Below are 23,503 nucleotides of genomic sequence, written 5' to 3'. Positions count from 1 at the left end.
CAATATTGGCCAAACCAATATACTAGAACAATTTTGTTACCCATAGTAATCAAGTGCATTTCTGAAGTATAATTATACTATCACAAAAAATAAAACCAAGATACCCTTTTCCAAGCAATAAAACAATAAAGGCTATAAAACAGAAAGAAAAAAAGGCTAAATAAATGAGATTTTTAAAAATGAAATTTAGTGTCTTTCAAAAACACTACTGCCTCTTCTTCCTTCCCTTAAGCCAAGGTTAGCAGAAAATGATCAATACTTCAATCTCAATAAACTATTTCAATAATAGTTAATTCGGGTGGAAACTGAATCTGAAAATCTCTGCTCAGCGACCTGTGACATCCTGTCATGTTGGCTGGATGCCAATAATACATCATTGCCATAATGGATATGAGCATGTATGAAGTTACAGGAACATGGAGAGGTGGGGAAAAGCAAAGGTGGGAAAGGTACAGAGAACCATGAGCTCAGGTTCATTCCTTAGATTTGAATCAATAAAATATACATTATCGTATGAAACAAACCTGTAACAATGAATGCTGAGAGAAGGAGAGAAGGAAACATACATAATTAATTTTATTTGACAAATATTCATTGATTTTCTGAAAACATTAATATCCTTGCTTGTCACATGATACTATAATGCAATCCAGTCATATACAAATATTTAATTTTGCATTAGGATGATGTCTTGTTTGCTTCTTTAAAATATGATCTTGGCTGCAAGGAAAAGACTCCTTATGTGATTAGAAATTTAAAGTCAAAATAAATCAAACCATCATTCTAGCTCTCAGGTCAATTTTAAAACCATTTAAAAACTACTCTTAATTTACAAGATACACATCATGCAAAAATATATAAAGGAGTAGGGCCACTAACACAACCACAAGCGAAGCTGGGTCCAGACCTCTTGCTCCCTCTTTAAGTTTCACACCTTCAGGTTGGTTGGTGAAAGAGGAAGTCAAGGTTTTCTGGGTACTATGTGGTTCCCAATATTTTCACCACCAAGGACTCTTTTCATTCTGTTTCCCCTAAGAAATTCCATGTTTTGAAATATTCTGTTTACTAAACAGCATTTAACTAGACAATTTATGTATTTTCTCATTTTATACAAATGACCATCAGTCCTTCTAATTTTCATTAAATAAATCATATTACTATAATGAGCTAATATGATTCCAGCTCCCAAACAGTAATTTAATGTTTTAGTTGGCCTCTACAGTCAAATCACAAGTGCAAAACACAACCTAATAGGCCACAGGATCTCAGTTACCACCTCCAAGGACCATCCCCAGCCCACTGCCCAGCAAATACCTCTTTTTAGGTAAGGCAACAGAAAGGAGGAGAGACCAGCATCTTTGAGAATGACAATTCCTTCCCTCCTCTTATTGTCTCTAGATAGGTTCAAATTAATTCCTAAGTAATGGTATACATTCAACCTTCAAAACACCGTGAAGGCAGTATATATACTACCCATTGTATCACTGAGAAAATTCTACCTCAAGTCCAGATCAGACTCTTACTCTATCCTGTGGGAAGGAGCTGGAGATAGAAAATTCAGTTTTCAAACATCCTGAGACTAGATTATCTGGCCCCAAAGCTGAAAATATGAGTCTTGGCTTGAATAACTGGCATTAAGGAAAAAATAATATAAAAGATAATCTTTCAGTGATTGCTGGCTAACTGACTTACTATGATTTAATCCTAAAAGTTAAATATTACTTCATTTCTAGATCCAAAGTTTGAGTGACTCCATCAAATGATATGCCAAGGAAGCAGAGTCTGAGAGACTGGCTTTGGAATCAAACAATGTTTCCAAAGTAACTATGCCTGTTAATTACTTTTATTCCCATATGACATACTACCCAAGAAAAAGAGACAGTAACTAGTGAGTCAACAGATACTAAGCACTGAAGGTTTTCACATTTTAAAGAAAGTTAATCATTCGAATATCAATCTCCTCAGTGTGGATATTCTTTTTCTTTTAGGTGAATGTTCTACAACAATTGTACAGCCTCGCAAAGTAGCTAGATATGAGGAAGATCCAATGAAAGAGTCCCACTAAAACCTCCACTTGCCTCATTCTCATTTTAGCCAAGACATACCAAGGGTCTATTTTATCCTTAAAACTGTGCTGGGTACATGAGAAAACACAAGAAAACAAAATGGACTCTGCTTGACCTTGAGACAACACTGCCTGGGGGAAGAACACCAAGCAAAAAGAAAAGAAATGCTGTATAGAAATCTGGCTTTGCTGCTGAATGGCCACATGATAAGCCCCAGTTTTTTCAGTGGTAAAATGGGCTTAACCCAGCTGTCCTATAGCAATCTGAAAATAAATTAGGATTAAAAATACTTTGAAACTTTAAAAAATCATTATATTTAAGATAATACATAAGATATCATGATTCATCAAGCAACTACAGAATAGAAGAAAATACAGAAGTATAATGTGTATAATATAAAGGCAGAATTTCTCAAAGTTAGTTCAACACAACTATAATTCTGTGAGATGTTTATCAAAAAGAGTCCCATGGCTGGCTGGGGGCGGTGATTCACGCCTATAATTCCAGCACTTTGGGAGGCCAAGGCAGGTGGATCATGACGTCAGGAGATCCAGACCATCCTGGCCAACATGGTGAAACCCCATCCCTACTAAAATACAGAAAATTAGCTGGGCATGGTGGTACATGCCTGTAATCCCAGCTACTCTAGGGAGGCTGAGGCAGGAGAATCACTTGAACCCGGGAGGCAGAGGTTGCAGTGAGACGAGATCTTTCCACTGCACTCCAGCCTGGCGACAGAGCGAGACTCTGTCTCAAAAAAAAAAAAAGAAAAGAGTCCCATGGCCAAGTCAAGGCAGGAAGTACAAAATGTAAATAATTTTTCTATTATTAGTACTACCATTACCAGTAGTTAACATTTAATAAGTGTCAGTCATAGTGCTAAGCCTTTTACAGATCTTCTCATTTAACCTCACAACAACCTAGATACTATTAATTTTTTTTTTCTCGTTCTGTTGCCAGGCTAGAGTATAGTGCCACAATCTCGGCTCACTGCAACCTCCACCTCCCGGGTTCAAGCTATTCTCCTGCCCCAGCCTCCCGAGTAGCTGGGACTACAGGCGCCCACCACCATGCCCAGCTAATTTTTATATTTTTAGTAGAGTCGGGGTTTCACTATGTTGGCCAGGATGGTCTCAATCTCTTGACCTCGTGATCCACCTGCCTCGGCCTCCCAAAGTGCTGGGATTACAGACGTGAGCCACCGCACCCCGCCCAACCTAGATACTATTATTATCCCCATCTTACAGATGGGAAAACTGAGGCATAAGACATTATATAACTTGCCAAAGGTTACGTAGCTAATTAGTGACAGAGGCAGGATTCAAACTTAGAGCCCTCACACTTAACCACAACACATACTATTCTCTACTTTCTCAAAGTTTTTGAAATTCATTATGAATCTCTCAGAGGGAAATAGAACATGTGTCTTTCCTGAATTTATTTTTCTGGAGCAACTTGCAGCACTTTAGGAAATGAGGCAACAAGGAAAATACATTCATTACCTTTTCCTAAACTTTTCTTCTTCCTAGGCTTGGGCCATACTTTAAGGTATTTCCTTTATGTTCCCTGTAGCCCAAATTAGTAATCCAAGAAATACCAACTTAAAATTACCTGCCTAAGTCACTCTCATAATATAGAGCACAGCTCGTCAGGAGACAGCACACAGAATTCACATTACCATTTGGTTTAAATGTCTGGGGCCAGAATTTCATATTGTACAACTGTGAAGGATATCTACACTTAAAGGAGGAAAATGTATCAACTGTTAAATCATATACATTGTAATTACACGATTATAATATCCCTTGAAATTCCCAACATTCCATCAAGTGAAGTGAATAAGACTGCATTATTAAACTTTTGCTTTGCACTTATTAGCTTTATTACACTTTAAAGAAAAAAATGGAATAAGCCTATTAGGCAGTTTTGTTACCAATGAGTGGATTTTCCAGTATTTTCTTCATCTAGTTTATGTAGCATAGCCCATAATGTAATCATGCTGTTTGAAAAACCATATTTTTTATCATCAACACCATTAAGGTGAACTTAGTGTAGAAGAAACTCAATCATAACACATCAAACACTTAGTTTTATAGAGACTTTAGTAAAGTGGATCCTCATTTATCAATGATTATATCATTTCTTTGCACTGTACTAAAAGCCAGGGATATAAGAACAATAATACAAGCTGAAGCCTGAGCAAAAATGATGCCCAATGATCAATGACAAGTGGTTATGCAATTTGGTATCTTCACCGCCCCTCTCAAGAATCACACAGGCAATAAGGTAAATGAAATTTCTTTTTATAAGAAATCTACTATATAAGAACGAAAATTATCAGGATACTGTCATTCACCACCTATAAGCAATCCTGTCAAAAACATTACATCTTACAACACTCACAGTGAGCATTAGCAACGGTAGCTAAATGAGCTCTTAGGATAAGTTCCTAACGTTACACACAGCATTCTAGCAAATTAAAAAACTTGTGGCAAGGACATATAGAAGAATGGTCCCTTTGACATAGTAGCCCTAATTAAAGGAGAAGTTCTAGCCATGCTTCTTAGCTAAAAACAACATTAACAGAGTGATGGGGGAGTTACTGTTTAATGGGTGCAGAGTTTCGATTACACAAGACGAAGAGTTCTGTGGATGAATGGTGTTAACAGTTGCCAACAATGTGAATGTACTTAATGCCACTAACTATACACTTAAATATGGTTAAAATGTTAACTTGTGTTATGTGTATTTCACCACAATTTAAAATAACAATTTTTAAAACAACATTAACATAATTTCATGTTGTAATTTTCCCTTGGGGGATGGGCATGTTTTTTCCACTTCTCTGTATACTCCCTCTTTTAAAAAATAAACCTGGCCAGGTCTGGTGGCTCACTCCTGTAATCCCAGCACTTTGGGAGGCCAAGGCGGGTGAATCACGAGGTCAGGAGCTCGAGACCAGTCTGGCCAATATAGTGAAACCCCATCTCTACTAAAAATACAAAAATTAGCTGGGCATGGTGGCGTACGCCTGTAGTCCCAACTGCTTGGGAGGCTGAGGTAGGAGAATCCTGGGAGGCAGAGGTTGCACTGAGCTGAGATCGTGCCACTGCACTCCAGCCTGGGCAACAGAGCGAGACTCCATCTCAAAATAAACAAACCAACCAACAAACAAACAAACCTATGTTTTAAAATAAAGGATTAAAATGTCAACATCTAGAATATTATGTCTCGTAAAAATTCTGCTGGGGTTTCATGGTCTTATGCTTCTTCCCTTCTAGAAATAAGCTAGGAAAATAAATTCACAATAGACCTTCAATTAATATAAAACTAAAGGTTTGGTGAAATAACACAGATAAGTAGGTTAGGAGTCTAAATAAACATTTTTTAATTCCATTTGAAGCCAATAAAAGGAATACAAAGAGTTGCCAGAAATCTTTCCTGTTTTATTATATTTGGCTATCAGCATAAAGGCATTAAGAAGAAAGGTTCAAGCTTTGAAAAGTGCTCCCTCCAGGGAACTCAATAGAAGCAAATCAGAGTATACATGTTCCTTCTTCCTCTTTCCTTTCTATGGGTACCTGAACTTAAGTACCTTCAGAACACAGTAAAAATCTAAGTCAGATCGTAAGGAAGAGAAGACTAAGATGAAAAGATACTGTTTATAGTGGAGGTTGCGTGGGAAGGAACGCTAGTATGATCCAGGGAAGGAGAATAGTAGCCACAAAAATCATTAGACACATTGGACCTCAATTTTAAGGGCCAGGCCCAAGGCCCAAGGAACATGTAAGAAACATGTTATTATTTATTTCTCTGAATTATCATAGTGGAAGAACTTCATTTTCAGACCAACTGTTCACAATACTCAGTCATCTGCAGGAAAAAACAATCCAAACATGTGAACATAAGTTCTTAAAGGACTATATTCAGGAGAAAGGACTCACATCTTGGCTGTATCTGCAAAGGGCACTGAAGCCCTGAATGGGTGACTGGATCAGATTACTTCAAAAGAGCTTCTAAGCCTGAGAAATCAAATTCTATACCAAGGCTGCATCAATGAGTAGGGGATGTTCTGGGATTTTTAGGATGTGAACCTTCATGGTCATAGAATAGGGCAATTTTTATCTGTATTCATGTGGTTAGTCAGAACTTAAAATTCTAAGAACATGGGTAACCAATTAGAAAATAAGTTAATTATTTTACAACTCTGGAAATACATATTAATATCAATGTTAAAGTATCTGTGGTTGTGATCTAATATCACAACCATAATGTGATGCAGGATTAGTGTATACATGGAAAACAGCTCTCTGGAAGAAAGTTTTATTATTCCCTCAGGGCTTTCTTACAGAGTATGGATTTTTTAATTCCTAGTGGAATATTTTTCATACACCATTGCAGACTATTAAGTACCAGATATTACATTATGTAGTTTAAACTTTGCACTACTGCATGAGAAGACCTCCCTATCGGAGAACTATTTTTTATGGCTAGCATTTTTTAATATGAAAATGAACATTCCTTTGGGGTAAGATCACTGCAACTGGAATTTGGGAGAACTTTATAACTTAACATATTCATCAATGTGTAGAAATTATCTCGGGGGAGTAGGGTGAGGAGAGAAGAAAATACAACAGGAAGAAGGCTTTTTAATAACTTATAGTGTTGACACAGGGCAAAGCAATGGTATTTATAAGGTCTGGCTTCCACTGGGCATAACTGTAAACAGGCAGGGGACTAGCGTAGGGTACTAGCAACTTAAAAAATAATAATAATAGTGTTAAAAAGCAAATGAAAAAAATGCATTAAACTTCAGGCCAGTTAAAGGTACACTTACTAATGGTGGACTATTAACTACACACCCAGGAGAGTTGCAGACTCGGAAATATTAACAAGGCAATATAAATGCACTTTCCAGGCAATTCTTGAGAAAATAGATGTCTTGCAGAATTTTGGAGTCAAATATGGAAATAAAATCTAAGTGTTAGTGGTCATTTAAAAATCTTTGCCACAGAGAACTTGGATACTCAGTATTTGGAAAAGTGGATAGAAAGTTTAAACAAAATTGACTACTCACTTGTAGACTGTGCCTCCGTTGCCATGACCAAGAGTGTCCCGATATCGTATGTCTTGTTCATTCATCTCCACAAGAAAGAAAGAAAAACAAAAAGGGTGTCATGCTGTGGATGGAAATGTCAAGGAAAAGCAACTCTGGGCCATAAACAACAAGCAGTCTGGGTCATTTCAAGTTCAGCTGCAAGAACGAGAAGATCAATACAACATTTGCTGTCCAATTTATAAAAGACGATACCAAGGGACGAAGTGATGGAAAGTTTAATGACAATTTGTTTGCCTGGGTCATTTCATTAAAGTTTGATAAAAGGTGTCAAAATGGAATGATATAACATAGCTCCAAAGGGTCAGGTCAGAGATACTGATAAGAAAACAGTCTCCAGTACTGCATATAACCAATGCCAAAGAGCACTGCACATAACCAAAGTCAAACTTAGGAAGACAATACACACACACACTCAGTAATCTAATGCACGATCTGTAAATAAATCAGCCCTAGAAAACTCCTCAGATGACCCCCATAATTAACATTTAACAAACTAAATAATGTTTATGATTTTCCTAGAGCAGATATAGCTTTTCTTTGCAAATAACAAACTAGTATACAGCAATAATTAGGCAGAAATCATATTATGAAGATGGAAAGGCACCAAATCAATGCACTTAAGATGCACATATAGTCGAATATTATAATACATAAAGGAAAAATACATAGGCATGTAATTTTTATTAAAGTCATTTTCGTAACTTTATATATAAGTTTGCATGTTTTTCAAGGTTCTATAAAACCTATTATACCACAAATAACTACTCTCATTTGTATTATGAATAGTAGGTGCCCATAAAATAATGTTTTAGAGTTTAGAGAGCTCCCTATATAATTATTTATCAAATGACTTTAAGACTAGTCAGACTTTATTTGATGCATTCAGTAATTTTCTACACACTGGTCCAGATGCTTAAAAATTAACTGCCAACTTTATTCACTAAGTGGATTTAATAAAGGTGTTCTTTTCCATATAGCTAAAGCTTGGGGAAAGCCACTGTAAGCCCTGAAAAAAAAAAAATCAATTTCCAGGGAATTGCACTGCCTTGCATGGGCAGAAAATGGATGGAGTTTTTAATTCAATATCACTTGGAAAAAAAATAGTTTGCTCTCAGACCAGTATAGCAAAGCTTTAAATATTTTGCTCTACTCTAAACTTCCACCAATTGAATAAAGCAAGGGTTCGTTTACCAAGGGAAATATTTTCCTTCTACACATTTCTGAAGTTGAAGCTTCAGAGAGCTGTGATAATTAGGAGTACAATGCAGGTAACAGAAACAGCTTCTTTTCCAAGCCATTTTACCAATCCTTAAAAGAATATTGACAGATTAATGTGTAAAGGCCAATCCAGCACCCAATTTAATTGTAGTACAACCAGACTGATGCCCTTTACAATCAGCTAATTATTATATTTAGGGTCAGTGAAGTAATGAAAGACATGCCAGAACAATTGGCAACTATTTTCCTATTTGAGGGGAATTCTGTTCATCACTACCTTTATACTACTAATACAGAAAAAAAATATTTTAAGCTGTATAAAAGGTGTGGCATAAACAAAATAAAATCTCATTATTCTGGACCGAATGATAAATTTTAAAGCAGCATGAAGAAAAGTAGCACATAAAGTGACGAGATGCTAAACTAGCAGAGTTGCTGTTTGGTTTACTTTGATCAATGAAGGAAATGTAAATAGCAGTATCCATTGGTGGGCACAAATAGGCCACTGGGGCTAATTCCCTTAGAACATTTCTCTAGGTAATCTAAACATGTCCGTAACAACCTGATTTGTACTATTAACTAACAAGCTACACTCTCATCACGGCTTGACATAAATTTCTACGAGAGACATTTCACTCACTCAAGTACACAAATTCTGCATTTGTGGCACTAAGGTTTAAGAGTAAGCAGGAAGTTGCTATGTAGTAGATAGAGTCTACACTCTGGAGGGGCCACAGTCTGCAGTCATATCCCCTCCACCACTTCATAGGCAAAGGGGTAGGTATGGCATGTCTCTGAGCATGTTCAAATGATATAATTCTGACATCATAGTCTTTTTACCACTTATATCCACTACAGGGAAAAGAGAAGGGAAGAAGCTACCCAATCCACATTCCCAGCACTCCAACCTAACAAGGAGTAGTAAGCATCCAACACTGTCAGGGCACAGGCGGGGAAGGAGTGCAGGGAGGAGGAGGGGAGAGGGAGAATGTTTATTTCAAGTGTATGTGCATGTGCATTAATTAACACTGTCTAAACAAATTCAAGAATGGAAAAAATCAAGACAAATATGGAATCCTTCAGATAACCAGGAGGATTGCAAGAGTCTCATAAAGATAAAAATGGTTTTGAAGAGCAAGTTCTGGAACCATGTCACTTAGTATCTATAAAAAGTGAGCAATGTGTTCCTATAATGTCTTTCTACAATGTTTTAAAGTTATGCAAACCTTTGGCCTGTGAAATGATTGACAGTTTTTTAGTTTTAGTTTTAGTTTTTTTTTTTTTGGAGATGAAGTCTCACTCTGTCACCCAGGCTGAAGTATAGTGGTGTGAACTTGGCTCACTGCAAACTCCACATCTCAAGTTCAAATGATTCTTCTGCCTCAGCCTCCCGAGCAGCTGGGATTACAGGCACACGCCACCATGCCCGGCTAATTTTTGTACTTTTAGTAGAGATGGGGTTTCACCATGTTATCCGGGCTGGTCTCGAACTCCTGACCTCAGGTGATCAGCCTGCCTCAGCCTCCCAAAAGTGCTGGGATTACAAGCATGAGCGACCACGCCCGGCCTGACTGTGTTTTAATATTAAAAAATATCAGATTCTTTTTCTTTTTGCTTATTTGTATTTTCTAGTTTTTATATGCTGTACAAATACTCCTCATGTAAAAAAATTTGGGGGGGATGGGAAAAACAAAGCAGAGCCCAAGAATTGCTTACAAAAAATATTTTTAGAACTTCATATCTCTTATCAAATAGGCTAATTTAATTGATCTTAACTATGAAAAAATCATTAAAGGGATCTACAATCAACCAGTAGTATCTCTGCTTTTTTCATTTAGATAAGGATATTAATTCGACTTTTCAAAATGAAGCATAGGAAGAGTGTTCATTATATAAGAAAATGATATTTAGAAGCTTATGGAATATTGTATTTAAATATTATAGTTGGGATCAAGTATCATTTAAAAAATCACAGAAATTTACAGCATTCTAAGACCATTTAGTCCACTTTACTTAAGTTACATAGCTAGTCAAAAACTCAGTCTTTCAGTATACTCCAGTTCAACATCATAGCTCAGCAGTTTGTCTCCGGTATTAAGTATGGAGGGACATTCCTATCAATGGCCACTGGCCCACAGGATGGTAAACAATCAACTGAAAGACACTCACAAGTTAAAAGCAATTTCATTAGCTACGATGTTAGTTTTTAAGAAGAAAAATGTTTTTAAAATCACACAGCTCTTTAAATTGAAAAGAGGTGAAGGAGAGCTTTTTATTCAACAACAATACCAAGTAGTTTTTTTTTTTTTCTTTTTTTTTCTTTTTTTGAGACAGATCTCACACTGTGGCCCAGGCTGGAGTGCAGTGACATGATCTCGGCTCACTGCAAGCTCCGCCTCCCGGGTTCACGCCATTTTCCTGCCTTAGCCTCCTGAGTAGCTGGGACTACAGGCGCCCACCACCATGCCCAGCTAATTGTATTTTTTTAGTAGAGATGGGGTTTCACCATGTTAGCCAGGATGGTCTTGATCTCCTGACCTCGTGATCCGCCCGACTCGGCCTCCCAAAGTGCTGGGATTACAGGCGTGAGCCACCATGCCCGGCCAATTCCAAGTAGTTTTTAAATACAGTCCAGGTTCCTTGTTTTGACTAAAAAAGTAAATAAAAGGCAGAATAATAGATGTGAAGGAGGAGGAAGAAAAAGCCACAGGAGTTACAATTACATGTCAACTGCCAAGATAGCAAATGACCTTAGAGAAATGACTGGCACTGAGCTCTGCTCCTGCTGAAAGAGAGGCAGGGGCCATAAAAGAAACAGAGACAGCAACAACCCATGGGCAGAGTCAGGTTGGGTTTGTGTGGGTAAAGGAAGGCTGTTGTGTAGTTTGGACTTACATACACAGCCTCATTTATGTTTCACTCTTCATATGCAATCCAAGATGAACTGTAAGAATCTAAGAGTTACATATACTAGTAATGATACAGTTTTTAAACTTTTTAAATTTTACAGTAGATATATATTCCCCTCCCTTTTTTTTCTATATACAAAAAGGTTTTCCTGTTGTTGTTGGGTTTTTTTTGAGACAGAGTCTTGCTCTGTTGCCCAGGCTGGAGTGCAGTGGTGCAGTCTTGGCTCACTGCAACCTCTGCCTCCTGGGTTCAAGCTATTCTTATGCCTCAGCCACCTAAGTAGCTGGGCATGGGCCGCCACACCCAGCAAATTTTTTGTATTTTTAGTAGAGAAGAGGTTTCACCATGTTGGCCAGGCTGGTCTCAAACTCCTGGCCTCAAGTGGGCCTCCTAAAGTGCTGGGATTACAGGCATGAGCCACCACGCCCAGCCAAATACAAAAAGTTTTTCTACAGGCTTTTTGAAGTTATCAAAATAACAGCCAAAAGATGCAGCTGGACCAGAATTAGTTCTAGATCTGATCTGAGTAGATTTATACTTGATTTATCAGGAATAGGAAAATACTGCCACCCTCTCCTATAAAATCTAAAAAACAAACAAACAAAAAAAAGAAAAAATAACTTTAGAGATGCAAAGGCCAAACTCACATATCTTTGGAGTAACTGTGCACTTTTTAAATTCTTCAAATTGACCCTTTGGGCTATTTCTAATGAGTTTCAAATCAAGGGCCAATGTTAAACAGATGATGCCACACTAGAACTGAAGTAGGAAAAACACATCCAGAAAACACATCAGTGAGACTGATTTATAGCTCTCAATAAAACTTGCCAAAATATCTTCTGATTTATTTTTTTAAGCTGGAAAAATGGAATTACTCCAACATAAAGTGATAACAGGAAAACAATGTCTCCATTCCAAAGACTAAGTGTTAAACTTTTTTTAAAGTGCTTGATTTAATATATTAATGAAATTAATGGAAAAAATGAAATGGAATTCAATTATGGATCAACACAGAAAATATTCTTTGTTTATTGTCTGTGTTAAGAAGAATCAGTACCTATCGCTTATAAATCATTAAAATAAAAATGCTCAATTAATCCTTATTTTATATGTAAAGGTCTGACAGAAACTAGTCCCATCACTAGAACTTTGCTTCACAAATCGAAGCAATAATGGTTTCAGAAAGCAGTCACACTCTATGAGCAGACAATTGGAGAGATTTAGTAAATCCCACTTTATAGAGCAGAGACTAATCGGAAAACACAGGCCAGTCAAATGTTTCTTATGAACTGTTGACACTATATCAATGCTGAATCAATTGGTGGCATTTACTCTGAGTGACAGAAAAGAAATAAATATTTATATCACATAACCTATATCAATGAACCCAGGCAGAAAGCTATTTCTAACTTGTCAATATTTGATTATCTTGAAGAATCATGTCCCTTTCTTTTAATGATTAATATGAATTCCTTATTAAATCTAAGTGGAGGCTAGTGGAAAGGCAAATCATTATTAATGCTTGAGAGCATAAACCACTAAAATAAAAAACTATGCTCAAGTGTTAAAGTATCATTAAATGTGACTTTTATCTTCCCTATCAAGTGGTGTCAGTGTTCAGCCCAGAAATTTATTGATGCCTACAACTGTGCACAGTACCTCACTGCAATGCAATTTCACTCACTGTTTAGTTATCCTATAGCACTGAGGAATTAAGGAATTAGAAGGAGACATTTTGAAAGCTTCCAAAGGTGGGTTTTTTTGGTTTTTGAGGGAATTTTTTGAGTGCAAGTAAATGTAAGAAAGGCTAATCCTTATAAAGAAAAAAAAAAGCCATATTATTTAATATGAGGTTATCACATTCCCAAGGGAAAGCAATAAACATTTAAGTGTCAAAAATCCTTGCCAGGACAACCTCCCACCATATAGAGAACCTCATAACTGAAGCCACTAAGATATCTATGGTACTAGGCTTACTGTCAAAACATTATGAGACTGCTTATTTTTGTCAAAACATTATGAAAATGCTTATTTTTTGCAGTGGAAAAAACTGTTTTTCATTTTTGAAAGAAGAGTCTATGACAGGTTATTTTCCATTGTCTGGGCTGAACAAATGTAGTTAAAGCTTCTTAATTTATGTCAATTTTGAAATATATTTTCCAGCTGAAGAACACAGTGACTCATACATAAATTACAATTAGTAACTAGAATGCAAGCATGTTGAAGATACATAAATATCCTAGGCTCAATATTTTTGCTTTTAGTCAGATTTTGTTTATATATGCTGGTTCTAACAAAATATAAGGCACTGAGGTGATACAGATGTGGACCTCAATCTAAACAAACCTTTGGCTGCTGAAAGTTAAAGGTATTCGATAAATACTATCTAAAATGTTGAGACTACAAAGATTATACATACACCACACTAGATTCTCCTTAGCTGTATATAGGATATTTAAGGACTAGAATTCACATACTCTGGATGGCAATCAGATGTCAGAAGCAGATCAACTTCATTTCTTCTAACTGTATTCAAGGAATTGTGTGCTAAATAAGCAAGGCCTCCAGAAGCACTACCATACAGCACTGTTTTAAGGCATGCACATCTATTAGGCCACAATGTCACAGGTGATATTAAAGGACAGGCATGAGGACCTGGCTTTGTCTTCTTGACATGCTCCACTACAAGTACTTGATTCATGAAATGCCAGTGAGGCTTGGAGAGGTCAGTGTGTGAAGGCACTGAATAAGCATCTGAGATAATTAAGATTTCAGCCTTCGAAACATGGACGGGAAGTGGACAGCAGTTAAGAAAATCAATAAGAGTCTTTTATTTGCAGTGACACACATGTCTCAGTCAATACAGCCTAATAGGCAGGCTTGATCGCAATGGACAGGCGCCTGCCTCCAAGGCTATCAAAGGGCTTCCACTATAACAAACATTAAAACGCATTTATGTTGCTACTGAAGAATCGAGGACCCTGTAGGTAGCTTAATTTACCAGTGTATGTTTAAAAGCACTCTACTATTTCAGATGTGTCCATTTACTTGAATCAAAATTAGTAAGAAATAACTGGCCTGAAGGCTCGTTTGTCCCTCACTGGCTGGGTTAGGTCAGTCAGCTTTAGATGGCCAGTCTACTAGGCAAACTAAGGTCTCCTGAAGGCCAGGAATTTTATACGCCAAAGGTCTGCTGTCACTCTGCCTCCCTAAAAAGCCAGCGTTAGTTTCAGGACAAAAGAAGGAGCTAAGGTGAGAAAGTAATGGTTTTTCCTTTTCTCCCCAAAGATAATGAAAGAAACAGTCACCTCAGAATGCAGGGCCATTTCAACAGCCCACGAGTTGACACACTTGTTCAGAACTGATTAACTTTTTAAAAACTGAGATGGCAGCAGGGTGTGTGCATGGTACTTCAATCTGCTGGGAGTGAAACCCATTAGCACAGTTTGAAAAACGGGCTGCAAATTGTTCTGCCAATCAAATTAAGCCATGTTATTCATTTATGACAGGAAACTCACAGACTCTTTATCTGTTTAATAAGCTTATGGATACAAAAACTGGACGGTAATACGTTATTATTATGTGAAAATCTTCATATATAATAATACCTACCTGGCCATTGGCTAGTATTTTTTTCAGTTCAGCAGAAGACTTCTTTAAGCTGAAAAGGAAAGATAATTTTTAGTGGCAAGATCATCAACACCTCTGAACACCACTGAAAATTCCAGACTGAAATACACCTTTGCTTTTACATATAGGGATTGAGCATACTCTTCACATCCTTCTCCCAATGTAAATTTTTTTCAAAAGTAACTGGCCAAATGCAAAAGGTATCAAATAAAGAGACTAAAACCCTGTTAGTAATCGAAAGCAATAAAGAAGCCTACAGTCAAGATGAAGCTACAATATCTTATGAACTACTTCAGTGACATTTTTATGGTCATTAGTTCTACTGCCTTTAGATAGCCTTTCAGAGGCAATTTCATGTGGACAATGTCATCTGCTAAGCACTAATATTCACAGCAAATAAAGATTATAGAACTTCAAAAGACAAAATAGATAATTTAAGTCCTGGTCTCTTACACAGTTAAAAGTTATAATTCAGCTTCCTGGGAAGCAAATATGTAGTACAAATAAATCCTGGTATTCACTAGCTGTGTGATCTGGGACAAGTTACTTATCCTCTCTGAACCTCAATTTCCTCTTTCTGTAAAATGGGGAAAATACCAATTTTATAGGGTAACCAGAAAAATTAAATATTACAAAAAATCTAGCACTGTGTCTTGCCCATAGCAGGTGTGTTTTTACAAATAAAATTAATAAATTTTAGCTGGTTTTCCTTTCCTATGGGTATGAGACTCAGCTCCCAGAGTTATTTAGGAAGTATTAAAGTGTTTTCTGAACATATATGACTATGTTAACACTCATATGGATGAATTTAGTGAAAGTCCTTTTTTTTTTTTTTTTTTTTGAGACGTAGTTTCACTCTTGTTGCCCAGACTGGAGTGCAAAGTACAATGCGATCTCGGCTCACCACAACCTCCACCTTCCAGGTTCAAGCGATTCTCCTGCCTCAGTCTCCCGAGTACCTGGGATTATAGGCATGTGCCACCATGCCTGGCTAATTTTGTATTTTTAGTAAGCTGGGGGTTTCTCCATGTTGGTCAGGCTGGTCTCAAACTCCCGACCTCAGGTGATCTGCCCGCCTCGGCCTCCCAAAGTGCTGGGATTACAGGCGGGAGCCACCACCCCTGGCGTGAAAGTCCTTATTGAAGAAAAATGGTAGTCAAGGGGAGCTCTTAAGTCGTCTAGCTTTATAATGAGTTATACCTGTGAATATCTACCTGACTAGTAGAGTAGCATTTAAAATAGCACCTTCCCCCAGCAATGTTCTATTTGAGATTTAAAGCCTGTTAAGGGGCCGGCGCGGTGGCTCATGCCTGTAATCCCAGCACTTTGGGAGGCCGGTGCAGGTGGATCACGAGGTCAGGAGATTGAGACCATCCTGGCTAACACGGTGAAACCCTGTCTCTACTAAAAATACAAAAAATTAGCCGGGTGTGGTGGCCGGCGCCTGTAGTCCCAGCTGGAGGCTGGGGCAGGAGAATGGTGTGAACCCAGGAGGCAGAGCTTGCAGTGAGCCAAGATCGCACCACTGCACACCAGCCTGGGCTACAGAGCGAGACTCCATCTCAATAATAATAATAATAATAAAGCCTGTTAACTCTACTTTTTTTTTTTGAGACAGAGTCTCGCTTTGTCACCCAGGCTGGAGTGCAGTGGTGTGAGCTCAGCTCACTGCAACCTCCGCCTCCTGGGTTCAAGCGATTCTTCTGCCTCAGTCTCCCAAGTAGCTGGGACTACAGGTGCATGCCATCACGCCTGGCTAATTTTTGTATTTTTAGCGAAGACAGGGTTTCACCATGTTGGCCAGGCTGGTCTCAAACTCCTGACCTCGTGATCTGCCCACCTCGGCCTCCCAAAGTGCTGGGATTACAGGCATGAGCCACCACACCCAGCCAACTCTATTCTTAACCTATCCACTTTAGCCCTTTACCTACCTACCCATGCTAGTTGTCAGTATAGATGTCTTTCTTCCTACCATACCCTCCCCCAACAGGGGAGAGTCTGGGAGCTCCCTGAGAACACAGACACATCTTACGTATTCTATATACTCCACTCTCTTCTCACCCTTAAATATAGCCCAATGACTTGGCATATGCTAAGGGTTCCATAAATGGTGGTCGCTGCTCTGGTTATTATTATACTGTGGTGGCAGTAGTAGTAATGCAGTAAGACATTAAGATCATAAATACATCAGAAAACAAAAGGGGCCAAGCACAGTGTCTCAAGCCTGTAATCCCAGCACTTTGGGATGCCAAGGAAGGAGGATCACTTGAGCCCAGGAGTTCAAGAACAAGCCTGGGCAACATAGTAGGGCCCCATCTCTAAAAAAAATTAAAAACTTAGCCAGGCATGGCGGCATGTGCCTGTAATCCTAGCTACTCGGGTCACTTGAGGCCAGGAGGTCGAGGCTGTGGTGACCCGCAATTGTGCACTCCAGAATGGGGGGGTGACAGCAATGAGACCCTGTCTCAAAAAGAAACAAAGAGACAGAGAGAGAGAGAGAGAGAGAGAGAGAGGGAGGGAGAGAGAGAGGGAGGGAGAGAGGGAGGAAGGAAGGAGAAAGAAAGGAAGAAAAGAAAAGGAAAAAAAGAGAAAGGACTCAAGACCTAATATGAAATACACATATTCCATTTGGTACCTTTAATAGGTTACATTTGAGAGAATCTCAGACTTCAAGTTTGATCACATTTTACCACTTCAAGTTATAATTACTCTTCTTTCTAAATACATCTTAAACTTTTGCTATGGTCAAATGTAAACTATGGAGACTGAGTCCCTATTTTCCTAGATTTTATAAAGCATGTCTTCATCCAAGGGTTCTTGACTTTAATGTCCCACCACAACTAAGAATCGATGCACTAAAGTGCCAATTAACAATTTTGTAGAATAAGATGAAAGCTGAAACATATATGGAAAAAATACACAGCTGCCTAAAATCAGTCCAGTTAACATAATAATAGCAGCTGCTATTTATCAAGTGATGACCATGTGCTAGGCATTGTGCTAAATGCTTATTATCCTAATTTAATCCTTATAATAACTATACTTTAGGTATAGTTATTATCCCTAATTTATAAAGGATACTAAAATACAGACCTCTAAGGTACAGATCTTGCTCGAAGTCCGTCTATCTCTTATACACACACACACACACACACACACACACACACACACACACATACACACACACACATTTTTTTCTGGGAAACATTCAGATCCTAGTTTTCCCACAAATGACTCCCAGTTGATAGTTCCAATTATTGTAAAGACGCAAATAACCAAACAAAGCCCAGGCAAGGTTTCTACATAGATATTCCATTATGTTATAAACTTGAATTAATAACATTTTGATTCATTGCATTTATAGAATGCCTTTCATCCAAGAAATAAAACGTGATTCCTAATACAGCTTCATCAATCTTTCTAACACCAGCAGTAGATAGATGGAAAGTTTAATCATCCTAATTTACAGAAGGAGAAAGCTAAGTAGTTTAGGAAAGGCCTTGCCTTGGCAATGGGACTTGAATTCAGTAATTATGGCCTAGGAACACCATGTGCATTAGTAAACCCAGTTTAATAAACAGTCATTCACCTAAGGCAAAAGAAAAAACAACCCATGCTTTGAGAGTAATAGAGGAAAATACTGTTTCATTCATTATGCTAGTATCTGGCTATCAACTTTGTCTGGTTAAAAAGAAAAAAAAAAGAAAAAATTGTATCCTGACAATTTATCTGTGACTCACTTTACTCAATATTTCATTCATCTGCATGTTCACGGTGACCTAAGCTATCCAAAAATCACTTTTAAAAACACTTAAAGGCCAGCTGTGGTGGTTCATGACTGTAATCACAACCCTTTGGGAGGCCAAAGTGAGAAAATTGCTTGAGCCAGGAGTTTGAGACTAGCCTAGGCAGCACAGTGAGACCCCGTCTCTACAAACTAAAAATTTAAAAAATTTAAAAAAATAAAAAAAAAACACTTAATCAGGCATTGTGGTGCAAGCCTGTAGTCCCAGCTACTTGGGAGGCTGAGGTGGAAGGACCACTTGAGCCCAGGAGGTCAAGGCTGCAGCGAGCTGTGATTGTGCCACTGCACTCTAACTTGGACAACAGAGGGAGATCCCATCTCTAAAAAAGTAATAAAATAAAAACATTTTAAAATTTAAATGTGTTACAACTGTAACTTGAGTACAACACCTGAAGAGAGACACTGAGATATCCAAAGAAGAGAAAAGGATGAGGGGACTAGAAATAATGTCATATCAGAAAAGATGAAAGAGCTGGGAGAATTTAGTCCAGAGGTAAGATGTAAAAGAAATACAAGTAATTCATACATACATTCATGCATTCATTCATTCAAACATGATTGACTATAACCTATGTGGCAAGCATCATGCTGGGAATTGGAACTTTGTCAATGAATATGCTACAGTCACTGCCCTCAAATAGTATAGAATGTACTGGAGGACAGGTGTGATTATAATACAATGTGCTCACTACTACAATACAAGGAAGAAGGGGGTATCATAGGAATTCCTAGAGAGGTCCCTGGTGTGCACTGGGAGATGGGTAGTAATCAGGGACAGTTCTCAGAAGATAATTTAGTCCTCAAAGATAACCAAGGTTAGCCAGACTGAAGGTCAAGGTGGGGATGAAAAGAAACAGGGAAACGGGAAAATGTGCAGGCCCAGTAGAGAGAAGAAAGTGATCCATTCAGGGCACTATGTGTTCATCAGCAAAGCTGGAATGTCAGGTGGGATGGGGTACAGAGGTGGGCCAGCAAGCTGGAGTACACAGAGCACCCATATGTGAAGGGCCACTGCTCACCTGCTGTGGAGGTTATACTTCATCTTGAAAGCATGAAGAGCAGTGAAGGTTTTAAAGCAGGGAATGACTGCAGCTCAGGACTGTACACTGGCAAGATGGCTCCAGCTGCAGGGTGGAGGAGGGGCTGAATGGGGCAAGAACGGAGGGAGTAGACTCTCAGGAGGCTGTGGCAGTGATCTGGAGAGCTGGAACCACCCACACAGCAGCAGGAATGCTGGCGAGTAGAAAGATGCAGAGCTACTCAGAAGGTAGAACCCACAAGTGTGGGGACTGACAGGGTGTGGCACTGAGGGAGGCCTAGGAAGCAGTGAAGGAGGACTGACAAGTTATCTGGAGTTAGCAATGGACTGGATGTGGGAGAATTTACTGAGACAGAAAATCTAGAACTGTGTTTGGAGGGAAGACAACTGGAAGAGCTGTTGACCTGGAAGAGGGAACAACCACGTTCTGAGGGCTTAACTAAAAAGTTATGAGCGGGTGCTATAGAAAGACAAATCTCAGCTCACAAAAAAGAGCCTTCTGAGATGTAGCCAAGTAAAAAAGGGAAGAAGCTGCGTTGGCTGATAAAGTGCATTCCTCCGACAGGGATGTTCAGTAAGAGGTTTGATGACCATTTGGCAAGGAGTAGGAAGTCAAACATCAAAGGAGGGCAGGATTAGATGGGAGCTTCTGCTCATTCGCCACACCACAGGCAGAGGATCTTTTAAAAACACAGGGCTGGCCATGTCCCTCTCCTACTAAAAGCCCTCTAACTGCTCGCCAGTGCACCGAGAGGAAAATTCAAACATTACAGGCCCTACGAGGCCCCGCATGATAAGTCCTGTCTACCTCCTTAGCTCCTATCACTCCTATTGCTCTCTCATCTCCTCTCTCCAAATCCCTTCCCCAACCCAGCACCCCTCCCTGTGCCAAACTGGCCTACTCACAAACATGCCGAGCTCCTTCTCCACCTCAGGGCCTTCACCTACCCTCTTCCCTCCGTCTGAAACGCCCTTCTCTGCTTCTTCACGTACTTCTCATCCTTCAGGTCAAAACAGAAACTTCACTCTCCCCAGAGAGCCTTCTCAGCACCCAGTCTAAATCTAAACATTCATCCTTCCATATGAGGTCCTTTCTCTTTGGTCAATATGTAGCTAGGTTATCTAACTGGTCAAATTTCTTTCTAGCTTCTTCCCCACCCCACCCCAACTCTGTAGATAAATCACATCAAGGGCACACTTTACTTGCTTGCTCGCACCTATTGCTTGGAAGTGAATCTGAGACTGCTGGGCTGCTGTGTTGAGAGGGTCCGGCCCGAGTATTCACCTATAAGTAAAGAAAGAATCTTGATCAGTCTTGTGTTCTGAGGACACAGTTCTAATTAACCTATAATTTGCCACAAATTTCTCATTTCACTATGAAGGTTAATTAGCTTGTTGCTAGACAGACCCACAGTTGGAGTCTATTCAGTATATAGGTTACAAAACCGTATAACCCATACATTACATAATATTCTATTCCTGTCATTATTCCATTAAATACTTAAACAGTGATGAAAAAGGAGACATAAACAGTGTGAAAATCCAACTCACTGTCTAGAATACATATAAAAACAGTATGTTCAAAAAGTACATTAAGAATATACCCAGGGGTTAGTAGTGAACCTCAAGTTATATCCTTCTAGCTCTGCAACCAAGCAGAACACTGTATGTAGAATGTTTCTTATTCACTAAAAAATGAGGTCCAAATAATTAATTATGAAATATTTGAGCCTAATACAAAAGCCAGCTTTTCTTTCAGATGTGAAGCCCTAAACAGAAATCCAGAATTCAAAATACACAGAATGAAAAGACATTAACTAGATATATGTTTCTAGCATAAATATGTCAAGAGAGGGTATTCCATGTGCAATATGCTTATGTGCTTAATTAATCACTGAAATGAAGTCTATATTCTTACTAAAATCTTTGTAGATACCAGCACCTAGGATTATCCTGAAGACACTGACCAATAAAACAATTCCAAATAATTGAAAATACAGTACCAAACCCCCAGTATGCAAATATATACACATACTGAGCAAATACTACAGATGAATCCCCCTCCACCTCCCATTTAAAAAAAATAAAAGGATCGCTTGTCAGAGCTTGAGAAAGTGCAGTTTTATTTGACATTTCAATAAGTGGAACACAGCATTACAAATCCATCTAACTTTACTGAAACAATTATTGAAATTCGTACCTTCAGGCCATGTATGTTCCGTTCCCCAGGAGGCTTGCAGGCTGAAACAGTAATTGACTAAATTGTAGAACACATCAGGGCCATTTACAAATTTGCTCAAAATGAATCGTTTAAAAAGAAATGAGGGTGACACCAAAATTAGCAGAGAGAAATGATTGAAAAGTGGCTCCCAAGACCCAAAGTGGGAATTATGAACCAGGGTTTTAACTTGCAGGAGTGAGCATTTATAAATGCAAAGAGCTTTCTGACACCACCTCATATAAATTCCAATTTCTGCTTAAAACATAAAAATCAAGTTAACTGAGCTAAAATGATTAGATTCCTTTCATAATTCAAATTTCTGCAATCTGTCCTCATTCTATTACATTGTATATCTGCTATCACTTAAACTACTTTGAAAAGAGCTAAGGGATTTTTTTGTGAGCAAGGGGGGTGAGAAAAGGATGTTTTAATGCCAAAAAGATTGCTAGGGATTCTACGATGGAACATTCTAGTTTGAATACTACTTTGCACAGCCATAAGCAGTCAAATGTATTAAAATACAGATATATAACTAATTTTATTACATTTCTTGCAAATCTTGACATATGCTAAGATTTAGTCCTAGAGATAAGGTAGTGCCAGGAAAAAAGAATATTAATTTCCTGACACCATCTTGAGTTACAGGTTAGTACTTTTCCAATTCAGCAAATGCTTCTTCAACAAATGTTAAAAATACAAAAGCCTCCTGCCCATGTTATAGACTGCTTCTATTTGAAAACTATAGTGCCCTACAAATTGTATGTTAAGGGGCCATCAATTTTGATTGATTGGGGACGAATTAATTTGATTTTTTTTTTTTTTTTTTTTTTTTTTTTTGCTCCTCTCTCAGATGTACATGTCGTTTTCCTGTTTCTGACAACAAGAAATAGAGCTGTTTAATAATAAGATGTGGGTAATGACTGGGTGCAGTGGCTCATGCCTGTAATCCCAGCACTTTGGGAGGCTGAGGTGGGCTGATCATGAGGTCAAGAGATCAAGACCAACCTAGCCAATATGGTGAAACCCTGTCTCTACCTAAAATACAAAAAATTAGCTGGGCATGGTGGCGGGCACCTGTAGTCCCAGCTACTCGGGAGGCTGAGGCAGGAGAATGTCGTGAGGCAGGAGAATGTTGTGAACCCAGGAGGCGGAGCTTGCAGTGAGCTGAGATCGCGCCACTGCACTCCAGCCTGGGCGACAGAGCGAGACTCTGTCTCAAAAAAAAAAAAAAGGAGAAGATATGGGTAATAATTACAAAACACTGCAGTTGCTTTCATTTTGTATATTCCAAATATACTCAAATTTATTATGTTATTTTTCCTAGAAAATATATCTAAACCATAACAAAATGTTTTTACTTGCCTTTCTAAAATGTATTAAAATTAAGACTCAAAATCTTCTTTCCTTAAAATGGAAATTAACCTTTTGAACTACAGTCACATGCATTTGACGTCTGGTCCTTGAGGGACCATCAATACTTCCTAAGACAACACTT

At 38.4% G+C, this 23,503-nt stretch overlaps 1 protein-coding gene across 2 annotated transcripts in view; it reads right to left on the bottom strand.

Moving 5' to 3' along the window:
- The window catches only part of MAP2K5 (mitogen-activated protein kinase kinase 5), a 263,443-nt gene that overhangs the window by 199,171 nt on the left and 40,769 nt on the right, over positions 1-23,503 (bottom strand). For both annotated transcript variants that reach the window (XM_001174814.6, XM_001174812.7), the window contains exons 5-8: positions 21,988-22,028; positions 21,005-21,072; positions 14,926-14,974; positions 7,144-7,208 (exon numbers count right to left, since the gene is read on the bottom strand). In XM_001174814.6, the coding sequence (XP_001174814.1) occupies positions 7,144-7,208; positions 14,926-14,974; positions 21,005-21,072; positions 21,988-22,028 (223 nt within the window). The remainder of the gene's footprint in view (positions 1-7,143; positions 7,209-14,925; positions 14,975-21,004; positions 21,073-21,987; positions 22,029-23,503) is intronic.

This window comes from Pan troglodytes, chromosome 16 (genome assembly GCF_028858775.2).
Source record: "Pan troglodytes isolate AG18354 chromosome 16, NHGRI_mPanTro3-v2.0_pri, whole genome shotgun sequence".
Taxonomy (NCBI): domain Eukaryota; kingdom Metazoa; phylum Chordata; class Mammalia; order Primates; family Hominidae; genus Pan; species Pan troglodytes.
Note: the sequence above shows the minus strand (reverse complement) of the source record. Positions and strands in the feature narration are given on the sequence as shown.